The 19,879-nt window shown below is 36.7% G+C and overlaps 1 protein-coding gene across 4 annotated transcripts in view; it reads left to right on the top strand.

Annotated features, from left to right (window-relative positions):
• TM2D1 (TM2 domain containing 1) overlaps positions 1-19,879 on the top strand; it is a 50,825-nt gene that overhangs the window by 12,126 nt on the left and 18,820 nt on the right. For all 4 annotated transcript variants that reach the window (XM_042951922.1, XM_042951921.1, XM_042951920.1 and 1 more), the window contains exons 3-4: positions 4,041-4,149; positions 9,915-10,006. In XM_042951922.1, the coding sequence (XP_042807856.1) occupies positions 4,041-4,149; positions 9,915-10,006 (201 nt within the window). The remainder of the gene's footprint in view (positions 1-4,040; positions 4,150-9,914; positions 10,007-19,879) is intronic.

Genomic DNA, 19,879 nt, shown 5'->3' with positions numbered 1-19,879 from the left:
ATGGATGGCTATTCAATTGCTGTGGTATTTACAAGTGACTCTTAAATACAGAGAACAAACTGAGGGTGGCTGGGGGAGGGGAAAATTGGTGATGGGCATTGAGGAGGGCACTTGTTGGGATGAGTCACTGGGTGTTGTAAGTAAGCCAATTTGACAACAAACTATATTTTAAAAAAAGGAAAAAAAATGCTGTGGTATTTAGATTCCATTGTAAAAGTGCTATAACATTTAAATTTTAATGGCAGTGTTTATAATCTGCAGGAAATTATATTTTTTCCAACCATTTAAGTCCATGATGAAAAACTTTAGGTATCAACTTAAAAATGTGTAAGGGAATATACCTAGTTGTAGAAAGCTACTTAAGGGAGCGTGTGAGCAAAGTTTTTTGAAGACCCATTGGTCTAAAGCAGGGTTTCTCAACCTTGGGATTATTGATGTTTCAGATTAGGTAATTCTTTGTTGTGAGGAGCATGTTTTATGCATTGTAGGATGTTTAGGAGCATCCTTGGCCTCTACGCCCTAGGTGCCAGTAGCAGCTCCCCAGAGGTGACAACCAAAAGTGTCTTCAGACATTGGCAAATGTCCCCTGGGGAGCAAAATTGCTCTTGGTCATTGAAATAGAGTATAATGATCTCCTTTCAGTCAGTAATGTAGAATATATATTAGCATTTCAGACATTTGCTCATCTCAATTTTTTTAAAGCCTATTTATTTTTGAGAGAGACAGAGCAGGAGCAGGAGAGAGGCAGAGAGAGAGGGAGACACAGAATCTGAAGCAGGCTCCAGGCTCTAAGCTGGCAGCACAGAGCCCGACACAGGGCTTGAACCCATGAATCGTGAGATCATGACCTGAGCCAAAGTCAAGGGTTGACACTTAACCGACTGAGCCATCCAGGTGCCTCTGCTAATCTCAATTTTGAGATATAGCTCTACATATGACCTAATATGACAGATTTTCAAGAGATACCACCTAAGGGTATTGATAATAATTTATTCACTAAAGTCAATACATTTTATCCCAGTATCAAGGCATATATCCAAACAGCTATGTATAAATTGTCTGTTAACTTTTGCCCCATCTCTGTAAATTAGAAGTCCTTGCTTATATCTGAAGTCAAGAAATGGCTGTGTGGAAAGCCTCTATGTTTTGTAAAAGAAGTTCTTTTTTTAAAAAAAAATTTATTTATTTATCTTGAGAGAGAGAGAGAGAGCAAACAGAGGAGGGGCAGAGAGAGAGGGAAACAGAGGATCCGAGGCAGGCTCTGCACTGTCAGCCCAAAGCGGGCTCAAACTCATGAACCATGAGATCATGATCTGAGCTGAAATTGAGAGTCAGATGCTCAACCAACTGAGCCATCCAGGCACCCCTGTTTTGTAAAAGTTCTTATTGAGGACTTTCTCTGTGTTTCTCTTGGATCATGAACCAAACAAACCAAGTTCCCACGGTTGCTCAGAGGTGAATTGGAATGCTTTCTTTCAATTATATCACAAGAGCTCTATAAAGCTTTTTGTCTTAACTGCCAAGAAGCTCTGACCCAAATTTGTGGCCCAATTACAATGTCTTCTCTTTCTTGTTTCCTAGTAAAGTTGACCCTTGAATGGTGCAAGGGTTAGGGGAGCTGACCCCTGTGCAATAAAAAATCTGTGACTTTTGATTCCTCCAAAACTTAACTACTAATAGCCTACTGTTGACTGGAAGATTTATCAATAACAGTAGATTAACACATACTTTGTATATTATATTATTCTATACTGTATTCTTACATAAAGTAAGCTAGAGAAAAGACTGTTATTAAAAATATTATAAGGAGGGGTGCCTGGGTGGCTCAGTCAGTTAAGTATCCAACTTTGGCTGAGGTCATGATCTTGCAGTTCATGAGTTCAAGCCCCATATCAGCTCCATGGTGACAGTTTGGAGCCTGGAGCCTGCTTCAGATTCTATGTCTCCCTTTCTATCTGCCCCTCCTCTGCTTGTGTTCTTTCTCTCTCTTAAAAATAAATAAACATTAAACTACATTTTAATAAAAAAAGAGTATCATAAGGAAAGTATATTTTACAGTACTGTATTTATTGAAAAAAAAATCCACATATAAGTATACCTGTGCAGTTCAAATCAGTGTTTTTCAAGAGTCAGCTGTATATTATTTCTTCACTCTCAACTCTTCCCTTCATTTTATTACTTTTTTTGCTTGTTTAAATGGTTCTCAGTTATACTGAATCTGTGGCTTTTAGTGTAAGACCTTGTTTTGGAAATTTGAATACATTAAATAAATTAAGTTTATGGGTGACATAGTTTGAACTTTCAATAGCCCAACAAAAGTGTGCAAAGTCATTATACATTTTTTTCTAACGTCATTTTCTCAGTGTACTACTCTGGCCTAAAAAAGGACAATGATTTGTTGGAAATCATAAGATAATTATAATGTAGACAGAAAATGAATACCATTTTCCTCTCATGATAAAACTCTAGGGTCTCTTTTAGACTATTATACAAGATTCGATTTTCATTTTCTGAAAAAACAAAAACAAAAACAAAAAGTGTAATTATTGATCCTAAACATAGAGATAAGCAATTACTGAAACTAGCCTAAAAACCTTAGTACCTTTTAATCAGGAATGGTGAAGGTGGAAAAGGCATTAACATTTAGCAAATAACTACACTATGCTGTGCTTTGTACTAGGTACTTTATATCATATTTAGTCCCCACAATAGTCCTATGACATAGATGATCTTGGTGCTATTTTTATCTACCAGGAACCCAAAGTTCTGAAAGAGGCAATGCACAGATAGGTCATTCACATCCCAAAGTTCTTGTTCTTTACACAATGAGGCTATAAAGGTTTCAGGACAGTGTCTGCCTAGCACATAGTAAGCTCTTTAAGTATTACTTCCTCTTATTATGTCATCTGGGGTATAAGTAAAGATCAAAAATGTTAAATGCTGAAGTGGTATATTACATCAATTCCTGGAGGGAATAGAGAAACAAATACATTTAAAATAACCCAGGGGGGCACCTACCTGGCTCAGTCCATAGAGCATGCAACTCTTTTATTTTTTAGAGAGAGAGAGACCACATAAGCAGGGGAGAGGGGCAGAGAGAGAGAGACAGAGAGAGACAGAGAGAATCTCAAGCAGGCTCCATGCTCAGTGCAGAGCTTGACCCGGGGCTCGATCCCACGACCCTGGGATCATGACCTGAGCTGAAATCAAGAGTCAGACAAGAGTCAAGAGCCTGGGAGCTCAGTCAGTTAAGCATCCAACTTCAGCTCAGGTCATGACCTCATTTTTTGTGGGTTTAAGCCCTGAATCGGGCTCTGTGTTGACAGCTCAGATCCTGGACCCTGCTTCAGATTCTATTGTCTTCCTCTCTCTCTGTCTCTCCCCTGCTTGCACTCTGTCTCTCTCTCTTTCAAAAATTAAAAAAATAAATAAAGAGTCAGACACTTAGCCAACTGAGCCTCAGAGCATGCAACTCTTGATCTTGGGGTTATGAGTTCAAGCCCCACATTGGGCATAGAGATTACTTAATAAACAAATTAATTTTTAAAAATAGAATAAATAATCTATTTAGAATAAATGAAAATAATCTTAGTTTATGAAAACTGTCTTCTGCAAGAGTTGATATAAACTGGAAATACAAAATCAGATCATATTAAATTTAATGAATTACCCAATGAGTTACTAACAAAAATTTGAGAAGTATTCTTTACCCTACAGATAAAGTAAAGGGCAATAATACTGTGCAATTCTTGTCACCTTTGTCAGAGGTGAGAGATTAGAGTAGATGGGTCATGCATCTAACCCGATGTGACAATTCTTACATGTTTGTGTTAAGACCACTGTATCATATTCTTTATCTTGTACATGTATATATACATTTAGGTATTCCTATCTAAAGTCTCATGTCAGATATTATATTGGGATGTGGTTTGTTATAATTTTATATTTTCTTGTGTTTTTTTGCTAGTCTTAAGCATAATTACATACCTTTCCTGCAGAGAAAAACACAGTGGTTTCTTGCTTTTTTTTCTGCCTTTTAGTTCCTTGTTTTCCAGCACCCAACATAACTTGTAAGGATTTCAGTGGCAATGAAACACATTTTACTGGGAACGAAGTTGGTTTTCTCAAGCCTATATCTTGCCGAAACGTGTAAGTCCATTACTGAAGCTAAATGTTCAGATTACTTGCCTGTGTTGTATCTTGGCTGCATGGTGTAAAGAGATAAAGAGCAATTTGTGGGGAAAATCCAACACTAATATAACTTTTATGTCTATGTCAGAAAACCTCTATTTTAAGTGTATTTTGTAATGTAAATACAATTGACCACCAAGTAAAGCATAGTAGTTCACTATGTGGAATAAATAAAGACTGTGAATAGCCTCATGCCATGTTATTTCGGTCAGTTTATGCCACTAAATGAGTTATGAAAAATTCTGTTTTTAAAATTTGGGGGGTTTCTAGAGTGCAAATAAGGGATCGTGTACCTGTAATAGTAAAAGAATGTTAATTATCCATCATTTGCATTTCAAGGGCATTTTGAAATTTTGTTTCATTCTTGGTAATAGGTATGGATGAGGAATGGTTAAACAGCATTCAAAAGTTTGGGACATTAAGACAAATGGCTTTTATTTTGTTATGAGTGTTCTTTATTTGTTTTTAAAAATTTCTTTAAATGTTTTTATTTTTATTTATTTATTTTTTTTTTAATTTTTTTTAAAGTTTTTTTTTTAACGTTTATTTATTTTTGAGACAGAGAGAGACAGAGCATGAACAGGGGAGGGGCAGAGAGAGAGGGAGACACAGAATCCGAAACAGGCTCCAGGCTCTGAGCTGTCAGCACAGAGCCTGACGCGGGGCTCGAACTCACGGACCGCGAGATCGTGACCCGAGCCGAAGTCGGCCGCTTAACCGACTGAGCCACCCAGGCGCCCCTAAATGTTTTTATTTTTGAGAGAGAGAGAGAGAGAGAGAGACAGCACAAGTGGCTGGTGGGGGGTGGGGAGTGCAGAGAAGGAGAGAGACACAGAATCCAAAGCAGGCTTCAGGCTCTGAGCTGTCAGCACAGAGCCTGATGTGGGGCTTGACTGCATGAGTCATGAAATCATGACCTGAGCTAAAGTCGGATGCTTAACCGACTGAGCCACCCAGGCGCCCCAAGAGTGTTCTTTGTTTAAAGGACTTTGAAGTTTGCTTTTTATTTTTGCTTTGGTAAAGCTAACATTGTATTCTTCTATTTCTGCTTTGTACTAAAAACATGGTTTAGTTTCACCCATTTTTATTTAATTGGTGGCACTATATTTTTACCTTTGAACTGTACATTGTTTTATTTGATGGCACCTATTTGCAGTTGTATCAAGGAATAACCACTGTTATTTCTTTCTTTCCTTTTCTTTCTTTCTTTTCTTTCTTTTCTTTCTTTCTTACGGTTTGGCTATTTCTACCAGTTCTATTAGAATTCCTAGAAATTATAGTAGAGTCTTATTTTTGACCCTACTTCACTGAGTTAATGAGGGGCTTTAGATTCTATCTTGCCGTGTAATCCTAAGTGAATCACTTACACTTTTTTGGGTTTAAAGATTGCTCATTAGTAAAGTAAAAATTGCTAAAAGGATTTACTTCACAAGTACTTAGATATGGTTTAGCCAAGTTTTGAATTTATAGATTGATATTTCTACCATAAAAAATCCAAATGACAATTTATTAAGCGTTGGTCCAAGATATCATAGATTATAGTATAACAACTAAGAAAATCATCTATTGAGAACAGTTAACCACTCAGGTTGGACGTGGAAGTTTATATTACCTGTTATGGTAACACCACAATGGTCTGTTAATCAATTTCCAAATTAATTCTGATTTCTTTTCAGTGTCTCTGGGTAGATCAGGCTCAGTGCAACTGAGCTATACTAATCATGCTTACAAAACAGTGATGTCAGTGATAAGAAGAAATGTAATTATCAAGGAAACCAGATACTCGCAAGTATACTGGCCAACTTATTCCCCTCCTATAGTAAAATCTACAGTTTCAAAATAGAATTCACTTAATGAGCATTGAATCAGAACAAGGGGAGTTAAATTGATGGGTAATTTTAATAATAAGTCACAAAATTAAGATCAACTCATAAGTCATTTTTCTATATCAGGATATTCAGTACATGCCTACCAAAGATCCAGCTCCTGGTCAGCTACTGAATGCTCACTGACAAATTCTTACTCACTGAGTGTTCCTTTTCCAGTTTACATATTTTCCTTCTACTCCTGTTACTCCTGTATATAATATTGATAGTTGATTAAAACTCCTATCTTAATATTGCAGATACAGTCGTTCTGTAATGTATTCTCCAACAACTAAAGTCTAGCAACCATGTCTGATTGATTACCAAGCCACACGCCTATTTATACTGGCCAACTATTTTAGCTGGAGCAGGCTAACTGCTGTAACAGATGTCTTTAGAATTTCAGTGGCTTAACGCAATAAAAGTTATTTCCCATTTACATCATGGTCCAAATGGTGTTGGCTTGGAGGTCTGGATGAGGTAAGGGGAGTAATTGTTGTTCTATGCAGCCATGCCGGAGCCTTGCTCCTTTCATCTTGTGGCTTTGCTTCCTCTAGTCCTCACAGTCCTTTCCATTCAGCCAGCAAGGGGGAAAGAGGAAAAGCAACCCCGTATAGGAGAATTTTATGGGCCAGATCTAGAAATGGCACACATCACTTGTGTCCTCATTACACTGGGCAAAACTCAGTTATGACTGCACTTAAGTTCAAGGTGGGCTAGAATATATAGCTTAGCTATACATCTGTGAGCATAAGAGCAGTGTTTCAGTGAACAATTAGACAATGTCTGCTACACCACCCATTTTCAGATTATTCTTTAGGATGGTTTAATATACAGATCATTGTGTTTCCAATTTCATTCCCCTTTCCAGCCAAGCTTTTTGAAAGGTATGTTCCTATAATACTTCCCTTTTATGAGTTTTTCTGTCTAATGTAAAGACAGTTTTTCTGTCTAAGCTTTTGGCCATGCTGAAATTTGCTGCTATATCAAATAGATCTTTATAATCCATATCTTAATCTTTCTACAGCATTTGGCATTCCCTTCTTTTAAAATATTTTCTTTCCTTGACTTTTGTATAAAGCACTCTTCTATTCCCTTTGATTCCTCTTCTTTTTTTCTGTAAATCTTGATATCCCCAAGATTATATCCTTGGTCCTATTCTCTTTGTCATTCATTCCCCTCTTTGGCTTCTCTCACCATCTTTATGTGTATTAAAGTCCCAAACTGAATCTATCATCTTTTCCTTCAGATCATTTCCTCCTTTGTCTTAATGTATGGCCCATGTTCTACTCAGTTTCTTAAGCTGAAACTTTGGAGTCATTCTTGACTTCTCCTTTTCCCTCATTTCCCACATTTAGCACGGTTGCTTCTGCCTTCTTAGTATTTCCCAATTTTGTTTACATTACTCTTCTAGTGCTATTGCCTAGTAGGTTATGGCTTGAGTTTCTTAAAAGCCGACTAATTTATTTCTCTACTTCTGGTCTGGTGCCCCATTCCAATGTAGATAGGACAACCACTGCCCTCAGCATAAAATCTGACATCCTTATAAGAACAGGATCTTTGGGCCATCTATCATCCCCCATCTTCCCCAAAATGTCCTAATTGTGAGTGAAATGCAAAAAATATAGGATTGTAAGCAGGAGATGGACATAATCAGATTTGATATTAAAGTGATAACTCCAGCTACTTCTCTGTTTATTTCTTTTTTGCAGCAAATCTCCTTCAAAGAGTTGTCTAATACTCCTGTACTTCAATTTTTTTCGTTCCAGGCTTTCTTAAGCCTGCTTTGTTTGGTCTTTTTCCTCTACCACATCACCAAAATTGTCCTTGCTGAGGTCACATCACCAAAATTGTCCTTGCTGAACTTCTCTTGACTAAATTTGGTGGTAAATTCTCAGCCGTTACTTATGTGATCCATCAGTCACATTTGGCACAATTATCACTCTGTTCTCCTTAATACACAGTACTGTCTTCGCTTGACTTCCAAAATATCACACTCTTCTAGTTTAACTTCTTCCTCAATGTTAGCTCTTTCTCAGTCTCCTTTCCAGCTTTTTCTCTTCTTGGTCTCTTAATATTGGAGTATATCAGGGCCCATTCTGTGAATCTTTTTTTTTTTTTTTTTTTTTTTTTTTGGTCTATCTTTTCTTACATGGCAATATCCTGGTTTTAAATACTTGGTATATGCTTGTAACTCTCTAATTTATATCTCCAGCTCCGACTTCTCTCTCTAACTCTAGACTTGTAAATCTGACTGTCTTTTGGACAACTCAACTTGGATGTCTGAGAAACATCTCAAACTCATATGCCCAACAATGAAATCCTGAACATCCTTCCAAGGTGTAGTCTACCCTCAGCCTTACTCAACTCAGTTAATGCTTGTTTTATCCCTCTAGTTACTTAGGACAAAATCTTTAGCTTTATTCTTACTCCTTTCTTCTTTCATAACCCAAGTTGAATACATCAGGAAATCCGGATATTGTACTTCAGAATATATCCAAAATCTGATCACTTCTCAGTGTTTCTTTTGCTATTACTCCAGGTCAAGCCACTATTAATTTTGATCTGGAGTACAGCAAGAGCCTTCAGAGCCCTTTGTCCCTGTGGTAGTTGGAATTTGTTCAGCAAATTCATCCCTCTCAATCACTATTAACTGGGCAATGTATACTTTCCACTCTATTGATTTGGGGCTTGACCCGGTGATTGTATTTGGCCTGTGTAATGCTAGCCAGTATGAAACAAGCAGAGGCTTAAATGGGCTTGTGAGTTTTCGCTTTCGTCTTGAACCTTGGTGACGTGCTCTGAAGAGAACTTGCCCCAGGTAAATGCTATACCTTCAGCCTGGGCCCTAGAAAAACTTAAGAGGAACTAATTTGAACTGATTTGAACTAGCCTGGATTTAAACTGAGCCAAACTTTAGCCTGAAGCAACATCTCCTGGCTGAACCCACTCTACATCAGCTGAACCACAGCCAGCTGCAGTCTACAAGTATGAGAACAATTCCTTGTTGTAAGCCACAGAGATTTAGGGTGGTTTGTTATACAATGTTATTGTGACAGTAACTCACAAGTACTCCCCTACAGTCAGTTTTCAGCACAGCAGCTAGAGTAATTATTGTAAAATCAAAATCAGATCATACCACATGTTTACTTAACATGCTACAGTAGCTTCCCATATCTTTCAAAGTAAAAACCAAAGTCTTTACAATGGTATTCTGGGCCATACATGATTTGCCGTTTTTGCCCCTTGTTATCCCTCTGACCTCAGCTCCTACTCTTCTGTTCTCTAATTCTACTCCTACTATACTGGCCTCCTTTATAGTCCTCAGACATGTCAGGTATGCTGTCCTTGCCACGGTGGTTACTTTTGCCTGGGGCTCTCTTCCCTTCCAGATGTGGTGTGGCTCACTAACTCACTGACTTCCCTCAGGTCTTTGTGCATATGCCCCCTTCTCAATGACGCCTACTCTTATTACCCTGTTTATATCTTATATCACCCTTGTCTGCATCCCTGGCATTCTGAATTCCCTAAATGCCCTGCTCCACTTCTTTTTTCCATAGCATTTATGACTTTCTAACATAATATATGGTTTACTTTTAAAATACATTTATTTTTACTGCTTGCTGCCTGTAGATTGAAAGCTCTTTAGGGGCAAGGATCTTTGTTTCTTTTGTTTATTAATATATCCCAATAGCCCAGCATAATGCCTGGCATGCAGTAACCACCCAAAAGGCATTAAGTAAATGAATGAATGGATGGACAAATTAACAAATAAGTATTAATTAATAGTTTTACTTCCTGAAATGTCTACATGTTGAGAATACATGTATATAACACTCAGGTTCTAATTTTGTACAGAAATGGCTATTCATACAAAGTGGCAGTGGCACTATCTCTTTTTCTTGGATGGTTGGGAGCCGATCGGTTTTACCTTGGATACCCTGCCTTGGGTGAGTATGTTTCATCAAAAAAAAAAAAAAAAAAATCCTTGTGAAACCTGTACGGTAGGTAAATGTACCTATTCTTATAGATTAAATCTCTGCATACTATTAATAGTTACAAGTTCCAACTAACTGGAGTTGAATAGTTAATGTTCTCCTGTGAATATAGAGCTAGCTCTACAATTCAGCCCGGGTAAGAAATATTGACCTCTCCTGTATTTTCATCTTTTTGAAAACACACAAAATAGTATAGGTACTTCCTGTCATTGCTAGTACTGGGCAACATGGTAGACATTTAATAAATCTTTTATGAATAAATGCATATCCCTTCTATCCCTCTAAAAATATTTGTCTTCTACCTGAACCTCTGTCAGTGTTCCCTTGAGAATAGAAACTACTTCCTTTCAGGAGACGTTGGGATTGCACCTCCAGCTACCGGCATGAGCTGGTGTAGAACCTGACTTTTAGTACCCTTAGCATCCCCCTTATGTGTTCCTTATAGCCGTAATCTTCGCATTTACCCTAGTTACTAATGCTTATGCAAACTGTATACATTTGATGATAGCTTTTGTTTGAACAATACTTTTATATACCTACCCTTATTTAAACCTTACAGCTCTCAGACTTTATCAACCTCTTTAAATCTTCTTTACCAGGTAGGGAAATTGTCACCAGAGAGGTTAAGGGATTTACTCACTCTAGAGGCCTTGCTTTATTCTGTGACACATTTGTTGTTATCGTCCTTGTTTTATGGATAGGGAAATTGTCATGAGATTAAGAGATTTACCCAAGGACGCTCAGCTAGTGACCTGAATTTGAACCTAAATTTTCTGGCCCAAGAGATCATACTTTATTTACTGTAGTACTCTGATTCTTTATTAGCCCTGTACTGAGAAAAATTTAAAGTTTCTGAATGCTCTACTTTCCAGCTAGCAAGGCTTATCTTATTCTTTCCATGTTGCTACCTACCAGAGATCAAAGAGGAATCTTTACTGTGGTGTTAGTGGGAAGTATGTTTCTGATAGCCTTACTTGGAACTGGACAAATTTGTCCAGTTAATAGACATTTATTCAACATTCACTACCTGTTAAGTAAGTGCGTGCTCTGGAAATAATGATGACGATCACAGTTCTCATTGGCTAAGACCATATAAAATCATATAATCTTCATAGAAGGCCTCAGAGTTGTTAAAATAACAACCCTTTAGCCTAACTTTCTTTTTAGATGATGGATGGACAGATGGATGGACAAAAGGAAGGATGGATAGTTGGACAGAAACTAGATTCATAGTGAGAAAGTAAAATGATATGGTGATGGTAAGAATACACCTGAAGCCTTCTGCCTTTATCCTTGTATTTTCTTTGCTTTTTTTTTTTTTTAAGTTTATTTATTTTGAGAGAGAGAGAGGATGAGCTAGAGAGGGGCAGAGAGAGAAGGGGACAGAGGATCTGAAGCAGGCAGTATGCTGACAGCAGAGAGCCTCATGCAGGGCTCGAACTCATGAACTGGGAGATCATGACCTGAGCCAAAGTTAGGTGCTTAGCTGACTGAGCCACCCGGGTGCCCCCTCCTTGTATTTCCTTCTATGTTTTCTTTAAAAAAAAAAAAAAAAAAAAAGTTTTAAATTTTTATTTATTTATTTTTGAGAGAGAGAGAGTACATGTGCAAGCATGAGCAGTGGAGAGGGAGAGAGAGAATCCCAAGCAGGCTCCATGTTGTCAACACAGAGCCCAATGTGGGGCAACACAGGGCTCGATCTCACCAACCGTGAGATCATGACCTGAGCTGAAACCAAGAGTCGGATGCTTAACCAACTGAGCCACCCATGTGCCTGTCTTCTATGTTGTCTTTAAGAAGATGAAATTGTATAGGACTACCTGGGTGGTTCAGTCAATTAAGCATCTCTTGGTTTCGGCTCAGGTCATGATCTCACAGTGAGTTCAAGCCCTGCATTGGACTCTGTGCTGACAGCACAGAGCATGCTTGGGATTCTCTCTTTCCCTCTCTCTCTGGTCCTCCCCCACTCGCTCTCTCTCTCAAAATAAATAAACTTTCAAAAAAAAACTTTTTTAAAAAGACAGAGTTATATATATATATTTTGTAAAGATTTCTAACTTTCAGAAAGTTTTTAAAAAGTTAGGAGGGAAGGAGAAACGCTGTTCTTTACAACAGTTTATTCTGTGATGATTTCGAAGTCTATTTTAAATTTTAAATATTTGGCCTAACGAGTGACTTTTTGGTTTTTTGTGATGTGTGTTGGATGAGCTGTCATGTCATATGTGTAAGTTAATGTTTTTTTCTTACTGCAGCACATAATAATATGTTGGCATGTATATTGTGAATTTTTCTTCCTGCAAAGTAAAATTCTAGGTAAAGCTCTGTATAAAGCTCTGTATAGTGAATATTAGTTTCCTGCCAGGAGCTGCCTTTCTCTGGCCACTGCTCTTCCAATCTATTATTAGGTCAGTCAAAGAGAACCTTTCCATTGGAGGCTGAGATTCCATAAACTTGCAAGTATAATTTTTTTTTTAATTTATTTGTTTTTGAGAGAGAGAGAGTGAGAGAGAGTGAGCAGAGGAGGGGCAGAGAGAAAGGGAGAGAGAATTCTAAGCCAACTTCACACTGTCAGCACAGAGCCTGATGCAGGGCTCTGTCCCACAACCCTGGGATCATGACCTGAGCTGAAATCAAAAGCCAGACGCTCAACCGACTGAGCCACCCAGGCACACTGCGAGTGTAATTTTTAACATTCGATGTTATGCTTCAGCGTAAAAGTTTTTTTTTTTTAATCTTTAAATAACTTACTTTATTATCACAACAATTTTTGTGTGTTCATTAGTTCAAAAAATATTTTGACTGTTGGCTTAAGATAGAACTTTCTCAAGATTGTTGTCTGTCACTTCTTATTCGTCTGCTTTTCAGCTTCTGAGTTTTTGTTGTTATTGTCTTATCTTTTATTTTCTTTATTCTGTTGGGTTTTTGGACTTTAAAAATTCCTTACCATCTTTTCGTGGGATCTTGGAGTGAGAGGAGCTAAGTGGGCATGTCAAATTCATGATCTTTAACTGAAAATCCTCTTATCTCTGTAAGCATTCAGACATTTTTATTGTATCTTACTTGCATTTAAGCTGTCTTAATGTTAGGGATTTTGATATGTTTTATCAACTAATCTAATCTAATATGTAAAGTAATAATGTTTTTGAATTTTAAAATATTAAATGTTTTTAAATTAAATTTTAATTTTTACTAAGAATCCAGGGTTAAAGATTTTTGGTATTTTTGAATAAAATGATTACCATTAAAAAAATTTCTTAACTGTATAGTATGTTGACTGACATGAAAATAGTTATAGATAAAGTCTAAAATTATATTTTTCTTATAATCTTATTTAATCTTCATGGTTATAAAAAGCAGTGGTAGCTTTTTAAAATACTTCCTCAATACCATTTATGATCATTGGAATTTTATTTTGTTTTATTTTATTTTATTTTATTTTATTTTTTTAATTTAATGTTTATTTATTTTTGAGAGACCGAGAGAGACAGAGTGTGAGTGGGGGAGGGGCAGAGAGAGAGAGAGAAAGACACAGAATCTGAAAAGGCTCCAGGCTCTGAGGTGTCAGCACAGACCCCGACGCGGGGCTCGAACTCACAAGCTGTGAGATTATGACCTGAGCTGAAGTCGGACACTCAACCGACTGAGCCACCCACGTGCCCCAATCATTGGAATTTTATAAGACAGAATAAATAATGTAAATCATGCAATATGAAATCTGCTTTTACTAAGTAATTTAGTGTTAAATGTGATACTTCATTATATAAATTTTACTTCAGGAATAGACAAGGGAAATTTGTTGTGGGGGTGAGCTTGAGTAAAATTTCATAAGATCTAAAAATTCACTTAAGGAAAAATTTCAGATATTTCAAATTCCTTTTTAGCTCATGACTAACTTTATGTATAGCTTTATTATCTTTAATTGATTTATTCCTCAGTATACCAGTGCTATATTAGCTGGAAACTTTTTTTTTATAATGAAACCTTAGTTTTTATTTTTATTTATTTATTTATTTTTATCTTAGAAAGAGAGAGAGCAGGAGCAGAGAGAGGCAGAGGAAGAGAGAGAGAGAAAATCTTAAGCAGACTCCACACTCAATTCAGAGCTCAATGCTGGGCCGGGCTTGATCCCACAATCTTGGGATCATAACCTTAGCCAAAATCAAAAGTCAGATAGATGCTCAACCGACTGAGCCACCCAGGCACACTGAAATCTTATTTTTCTAATAGCATTCTGTCTTTGTATTCTTAATTGTTTTTAATGTTTATTTATTTTGAGAGAGAGAGGGTGTGAGCAGGGGAGGGACAGAGAGAGGGAGACAGAATTCAAAGCAGGCTCCAGGCTCCAGGCTATCAGCACAGAGCCTGACGCAGGACTCGAACGCACGGACCGCGAAAACATGACCTGTGCCAAAGTCAGATACCTAACCGACTGAGCCACCCAGGTGCCCCATCTGTCTTTGTATTCTTAACTGTAACATCTGTCATTTTTTTATATGGAATAACTAGCATATTTTGTTTTGCCCATCTGTAGCATTAAACTGTTATGGATTCTCAAAGATAATAGCTCTTTTGAAGCAGTTAACAGGAGAGATACTCTTTTCACAGTGGTATTCCTTTTAAAATGTAAATGTTTTCTTATTATGAGAATAACAGAGTGTCTTTAAGCCCAAATCTTAAAAATCTTTGCTTAATTATTCCTTTTTTTTTTTTTTTTTTTTTAATTTGAAGTTACCAGTCTGGACTAGTATATAATATCCACAGATCATAGGACAAATAAAGGGATTTGTAGGTTAGATTGTTCTAAGATTTGAAAACTCTCTTTTATAGGTACAGACACAAAAAGAATAATGATAGCTAATTACCAAGTCATTATAGAACACCTGTGGTTTGGCAAATAGCAACTTCAATACGAAATAATCTGCATTCTGTAAAACAGTTATGCAGAAAGCAGTGTTTGCAAGACTCAACCCGTAGTAAAAGAAAAAAATACCAAAAATGTTCTTAAATACTCAAAATTAATTTCTGTTCTTTTTATTTTATACCCAAATCCTTTTATTGCATTCATGTTTTTAAAATATAATATTTGCGTTACTAAAGTATAAATAAAATACACTCAACATGAGCTTTATGAATATAATCTGTCAGCATAATCTTTTTGAAAGAATATAATGGTAATGGTTCAGGATAAAAATGGATCCTTCTTGATTAGAAACACTTTTATTTGGAATTTTAAAATAGTTTTTAAAATCTAAAATTGATACTCCTTTTCACAATAAGAAATTAGTAAATAAGGTCTGCACAAAGAGACCTAACACTTTTTTTATTTGGGGGAAAAAAGGCAATCAAGTTTTGGTAGTTCACAGATACCTCACTTTTTAAAAAACTGGTATTATGCTCAAAATAATGAAATCTACAAGAGTAACGGTTTGTATTGATTTTGATAACTGCTGTTTAGAATATATGCTACTTTGTGTTCTGATCAGCGTTTGCTTGCAAATAAGATAATTTACTATTGATATAGTTTGTTCCTTCAGTAATCACATTGACTAGGCATGGGAATGACACAGCACTGATTTCCAGTTGCTCACGAAAGGATAGGAGAAGACAGATAAATAAGAATATATAATAAGTCATACCATGGGCTATGTGCTATGCTGAAAGTTCAGGGCAGGGCTGGGAGCATCTAGGAATAGTATTAAATTCATCCTGGCGGCATTAGAGAAGACTTTCTAGAGGTTTCAAACAACTCTTAGAGCTAGATGATTGGGAATAGAAGGTGTGCAGAGGAGGACTCAAGGCAGAGAGTAGTGCAGCACATATAAATGCAGAGATGAATGAGAAAACTGAGTGCACAGCACATTGGAAGAGAACTTTGGGTAATTTGGTGGTAACATAGGCAGAAGGAATTTACAAGATATGAGACTAGGTTAGATGATCCTATTATAAAGAACGTAGGGGCACCTGGGTAGCTCAGTTGGTTGTGTCCGACTTTGGCTCAGGTCATAATCTCACTGTCTGTGAGTTTGAACCCCACGTCGGGCTCTGTGCTGACAGCTCAGAGCCTGGAGGCTGTTTCAGATTCTGTGTCTCGCTCTGTCTCTGCCCCTCCCCCACTCATGAGCGCGCGCGCGCGCGCGCGCGCTCTCTCTCTCTCTCTCTTTCTCTGTCAAAAATAAATAAACGTTTAAAAAAATGTAGATTTATGCTGTATACATTTCTCAATCGATAATAATCGTAATGGTAACAGAAGTAATGACTGGGCTAACATTTCAGATGTTTGCCATGTGTCATGTATTAATCTGAGTCTTTACTTTTTCTCATCATCTCTTTTAACCTTCAGTGTCCTTCCTATCTTATTTTCATAAAATATTTTTATATTTGGAAAACTAAAGTTTAAAGTAGCAGTATTAGCAATTTCCTTTAGTAAACGTAACCCTTGTGTTAAATTTACAGAAATAGATGAACCATAGTTAATATTATAGGTTTGGATTTGAAGTGAAACAAGATGTAAATCACTGTAATGATTTTAAACTTTCTTTTTATTTTTAATTTTTTTTAATGTTTATTTCTGAAAGAGAGAGACAGAGCACGAGTGGGGGAGGGGCAGAGAGAGGGAGACACAGAATCTGAAGCAGGCTCCAGGTTCTGAGCTGTCAGCACAGAGCCCGACCCAGGGCTCAAACCCACAAACCACGAGATAATGACCTGAGCTAAAGTTGGATGCTTAACTGACTGAGCCACCCAGGTGCCCTTGTGATGATTTTAAACTTTCAAAAAAAATTTTTTTTAATAGTTAACTTAGTTCCTTAAATTTTAAAGCAGCTTTATTGAGGTATACATGACATACATTAAAATGCACATACCTTGGTTGGCTCAGTCAGTTAAGCGTCTGGTTAAGCATCCAACTCTTGGTTTCGCTCAGGTCGCGATTTCACAGTAGGTAAGAATGAGCCCCATGTTAGGCTCTGCACTGACAGCATGGAGCCTGCTTGGGATTTTCTCTCTCTCTCTCTCTCTCTCTCTTTGTCTCTCTGTCTCTCTTGCTCTCTGCCCCTCTTCCCACTCTCTCTCTCAAATAAATAAACATTAAAAATGCACATATCTTAAATGTACAGTTTGATAAGTTAGACATATGTGTACACCTTTGAAACAATCCCCCATAATCAAGATAATGACCATTTATGTCACTACCCAGAGCATCCTCATGCCCATTTGTAATCTCTGGTCCCCCTTGTCCTGCTCTTTACCAAGCAAACATTCATCTGCTTTCTGTTGCTGTAGGTTAGTTTGCAGATATTTTAAATACTTAAGTATCATATTGGGTCTGTTCTATAGTTTCTTTATTTTTTTTTGCATATATCCTTTTATTTTTTTAATTAAAAAAAATTTTTTTTTAATTTACATCCAAATTAGTTAGCATAGAGTGCAACAATGATTTCAGGAGTAGATTCCTTAGTGCCCCTCACCCATTTAGCCCATCCCCCCCTCATACACCCCCTCCAATAACCCTCTGTTTGTTCTCCATATTTATGAGTCTCTTCTGTTTTGTCCCCCTCCCTGTTTTTATATTATTTTCGTTCCCCTTCCCTTATGTTCATCTGTTTTGTCTCTTAAAGTCCTCATATGTGTGAAGTCATATGATTTTTGTCTTTCTCTGACTAATTTCACTTAGCATAATACCCTCCATTTCCATCCACGTAGTTGCAAATGGTAAGATTTCATTCTTTTTGATTGCTGTGTAATACTCCATTGTATATATATACCACATCTTCTTTATCCATTCATCCATCGATGGACATTTGGGCTCTTTGCATACTTTGGCTTGCACACACAATATTGTGTGGCTTACACACACACATTTCCATACACAATGTTGATAGTGCTGCTATAAACATTGGGGTGCATGTGTCTCTTCAAAACAGTACACCTGTATCCCTTGGATAAATGCCTAGGAGTGCAATTGCTGGGTCGTAGGGTAGTTCTATTTTTAGTTTTTTGAGGAACCTCCGTACTATTTTCCAGAGTGGCTGCACCAGCTTGCATTGCCATGTTCTATAGTTTCTTTAAATGTGTTACTTTAGAAGTAGGTGACACTCACCAAAGTTTCAAACACACATATCATTCCCTTATCTAATACTTTATCTGAACAGGAACCTCTCATGTTCATTCTTCTGAAGAACCCTTAAGTAAGGATTCAGCAGCAGAATATCAAGATTTTCATGAACTCATTATCGTTCTCTCTTTTGAGTGTTGTCCCATCACTTTGCCAATAAATATATTTTACATCATTGTTTTAAACAGCTGCATAATACTCTCTCCTATTACTAGGTGTACCTTGATTTTCTGAGGCAGTTCCTCCCTGTTAAACATTTAGATTGTTTCTAGTTTTTTGATAGTCATAAAAGAAATATTTATCAGACTTTTACTGTGTCAGGTACTGTTCAAGGAATCGATAAGGACTCTGCCTTTAGGAATTTACATGGCAGTGGAAGAAAGAGAATGAATGAAAACCAACAAATGAGGCCGTTACAGATTTTTAATTGGCACCAAGAAGGCAATAAGTAAGGGAGATGTGGCAGGAAGCAGCATGCAGCTTTAGACAGGCAGGTTAGGAAGACTGCTCTGAAGAAGTTGCCTGAGAAATGACAAGAGCTACAGAATACTGTTGGAAGAAGTCATGACAAGAGTAAAGGATCTGACATGGTTATGTTTTCTTCATAGAGTAGCAATTAATTAAAGAGAAACTTTTCTCGGACCATTCTTGACATTAACCTTTTATAAGAAAATTAAAAGAAAGGAATCTCTATGGTATTTCCAAATTTACACTAAAATGCTACATGAAGAGCGACGCATTTGAGAAATATAATGAATGAGTGAATGGATAAAATATACCAAGTTAGTGGATCAAGTTCCCTGGGCAACTATAATAAAACATAACTAATAAATAAAATAATTTAAGGAGTTGTTATATAAGATAATGGCTAAAAAGTTAGAGGTCTTTAGGAAACAGAAAAGCTGAGACCATTTATCCATTCATGTAACAAATATTGAACATCCTCCCTGTGATATGATGTAATGCTGTAGGTACTAAGGACACAAGAGTAAATAAAACAGATAAAAGACCGTCCTTTGATGGGACTTCCATGAGACAAAGACGGAACATAACAACTGTTTAGAAGAAAACTAAAAGCATAATTTTATATAATCTGTATATTTTAGTAGTTTTAAAATTATTTCCAACATGTGTTATCTTAGTACTTAAACATTATTCTGCTGTATGTCCAATTGTCTAATACTAAAAAGGGAGAAATAATCATGTAATGTACCTACATATTTCAGTCTTATTTGTGTATTTCCAAATTGTGTGCAGGAGGTGATCTCATCCACTCTTGTGATTTTAGCTGGCATCTATTTGTAGTTGATACTTAGAACTACCCTTTCACGAAAAGTCTTGTTTCCTACCATTTTTATATCTCAAATGCAATGTCTGGAAAGCAATTTAAGTTTAAATATAGAAGAGAGATTACTCATCCCACCCCCACCCCCAATCTGCCTCCTCTATTTCATCATCATGTTTTGTGTAATATCGTTGTATATGTCCTAGATTCTATGCTCTGTTATTATCTGTTTTAGTACCTTAGTTCTAAGGTTGGGACTGAAGGCAGAAGTGTATATAGTACACAGAATTATTGATTTTGAGTATAGAATTAATAATCATGAGATGCTTAGAAAAAAAGTATAGGATAATTATAAGATAATTAAGTATAGGATAAAGATAATAGAGTTGCTAATAAAATTTTGCAATTTAACTGTAAGATTAATGTT

The sequence above is a fragment of the Panthera leo genome, chromosome C1 (genome assembly GCF_018350215.1).
Source record: "Panthera leo isolate Ple1 chromosome C1, P.leo_Ple1_pat1.1, whole genome shotgun sequence".
NCBI classification, from domain to species: Eukaryota; Metazoa; Chordata; class Mammalia; order Carnivora; family Felidae; genus Panthera; species Panthera leo.
Note: the sequence above shows the minus strand (reverse complement) of the source record. Positions and strands in the feature narration are given on the sequence as shown.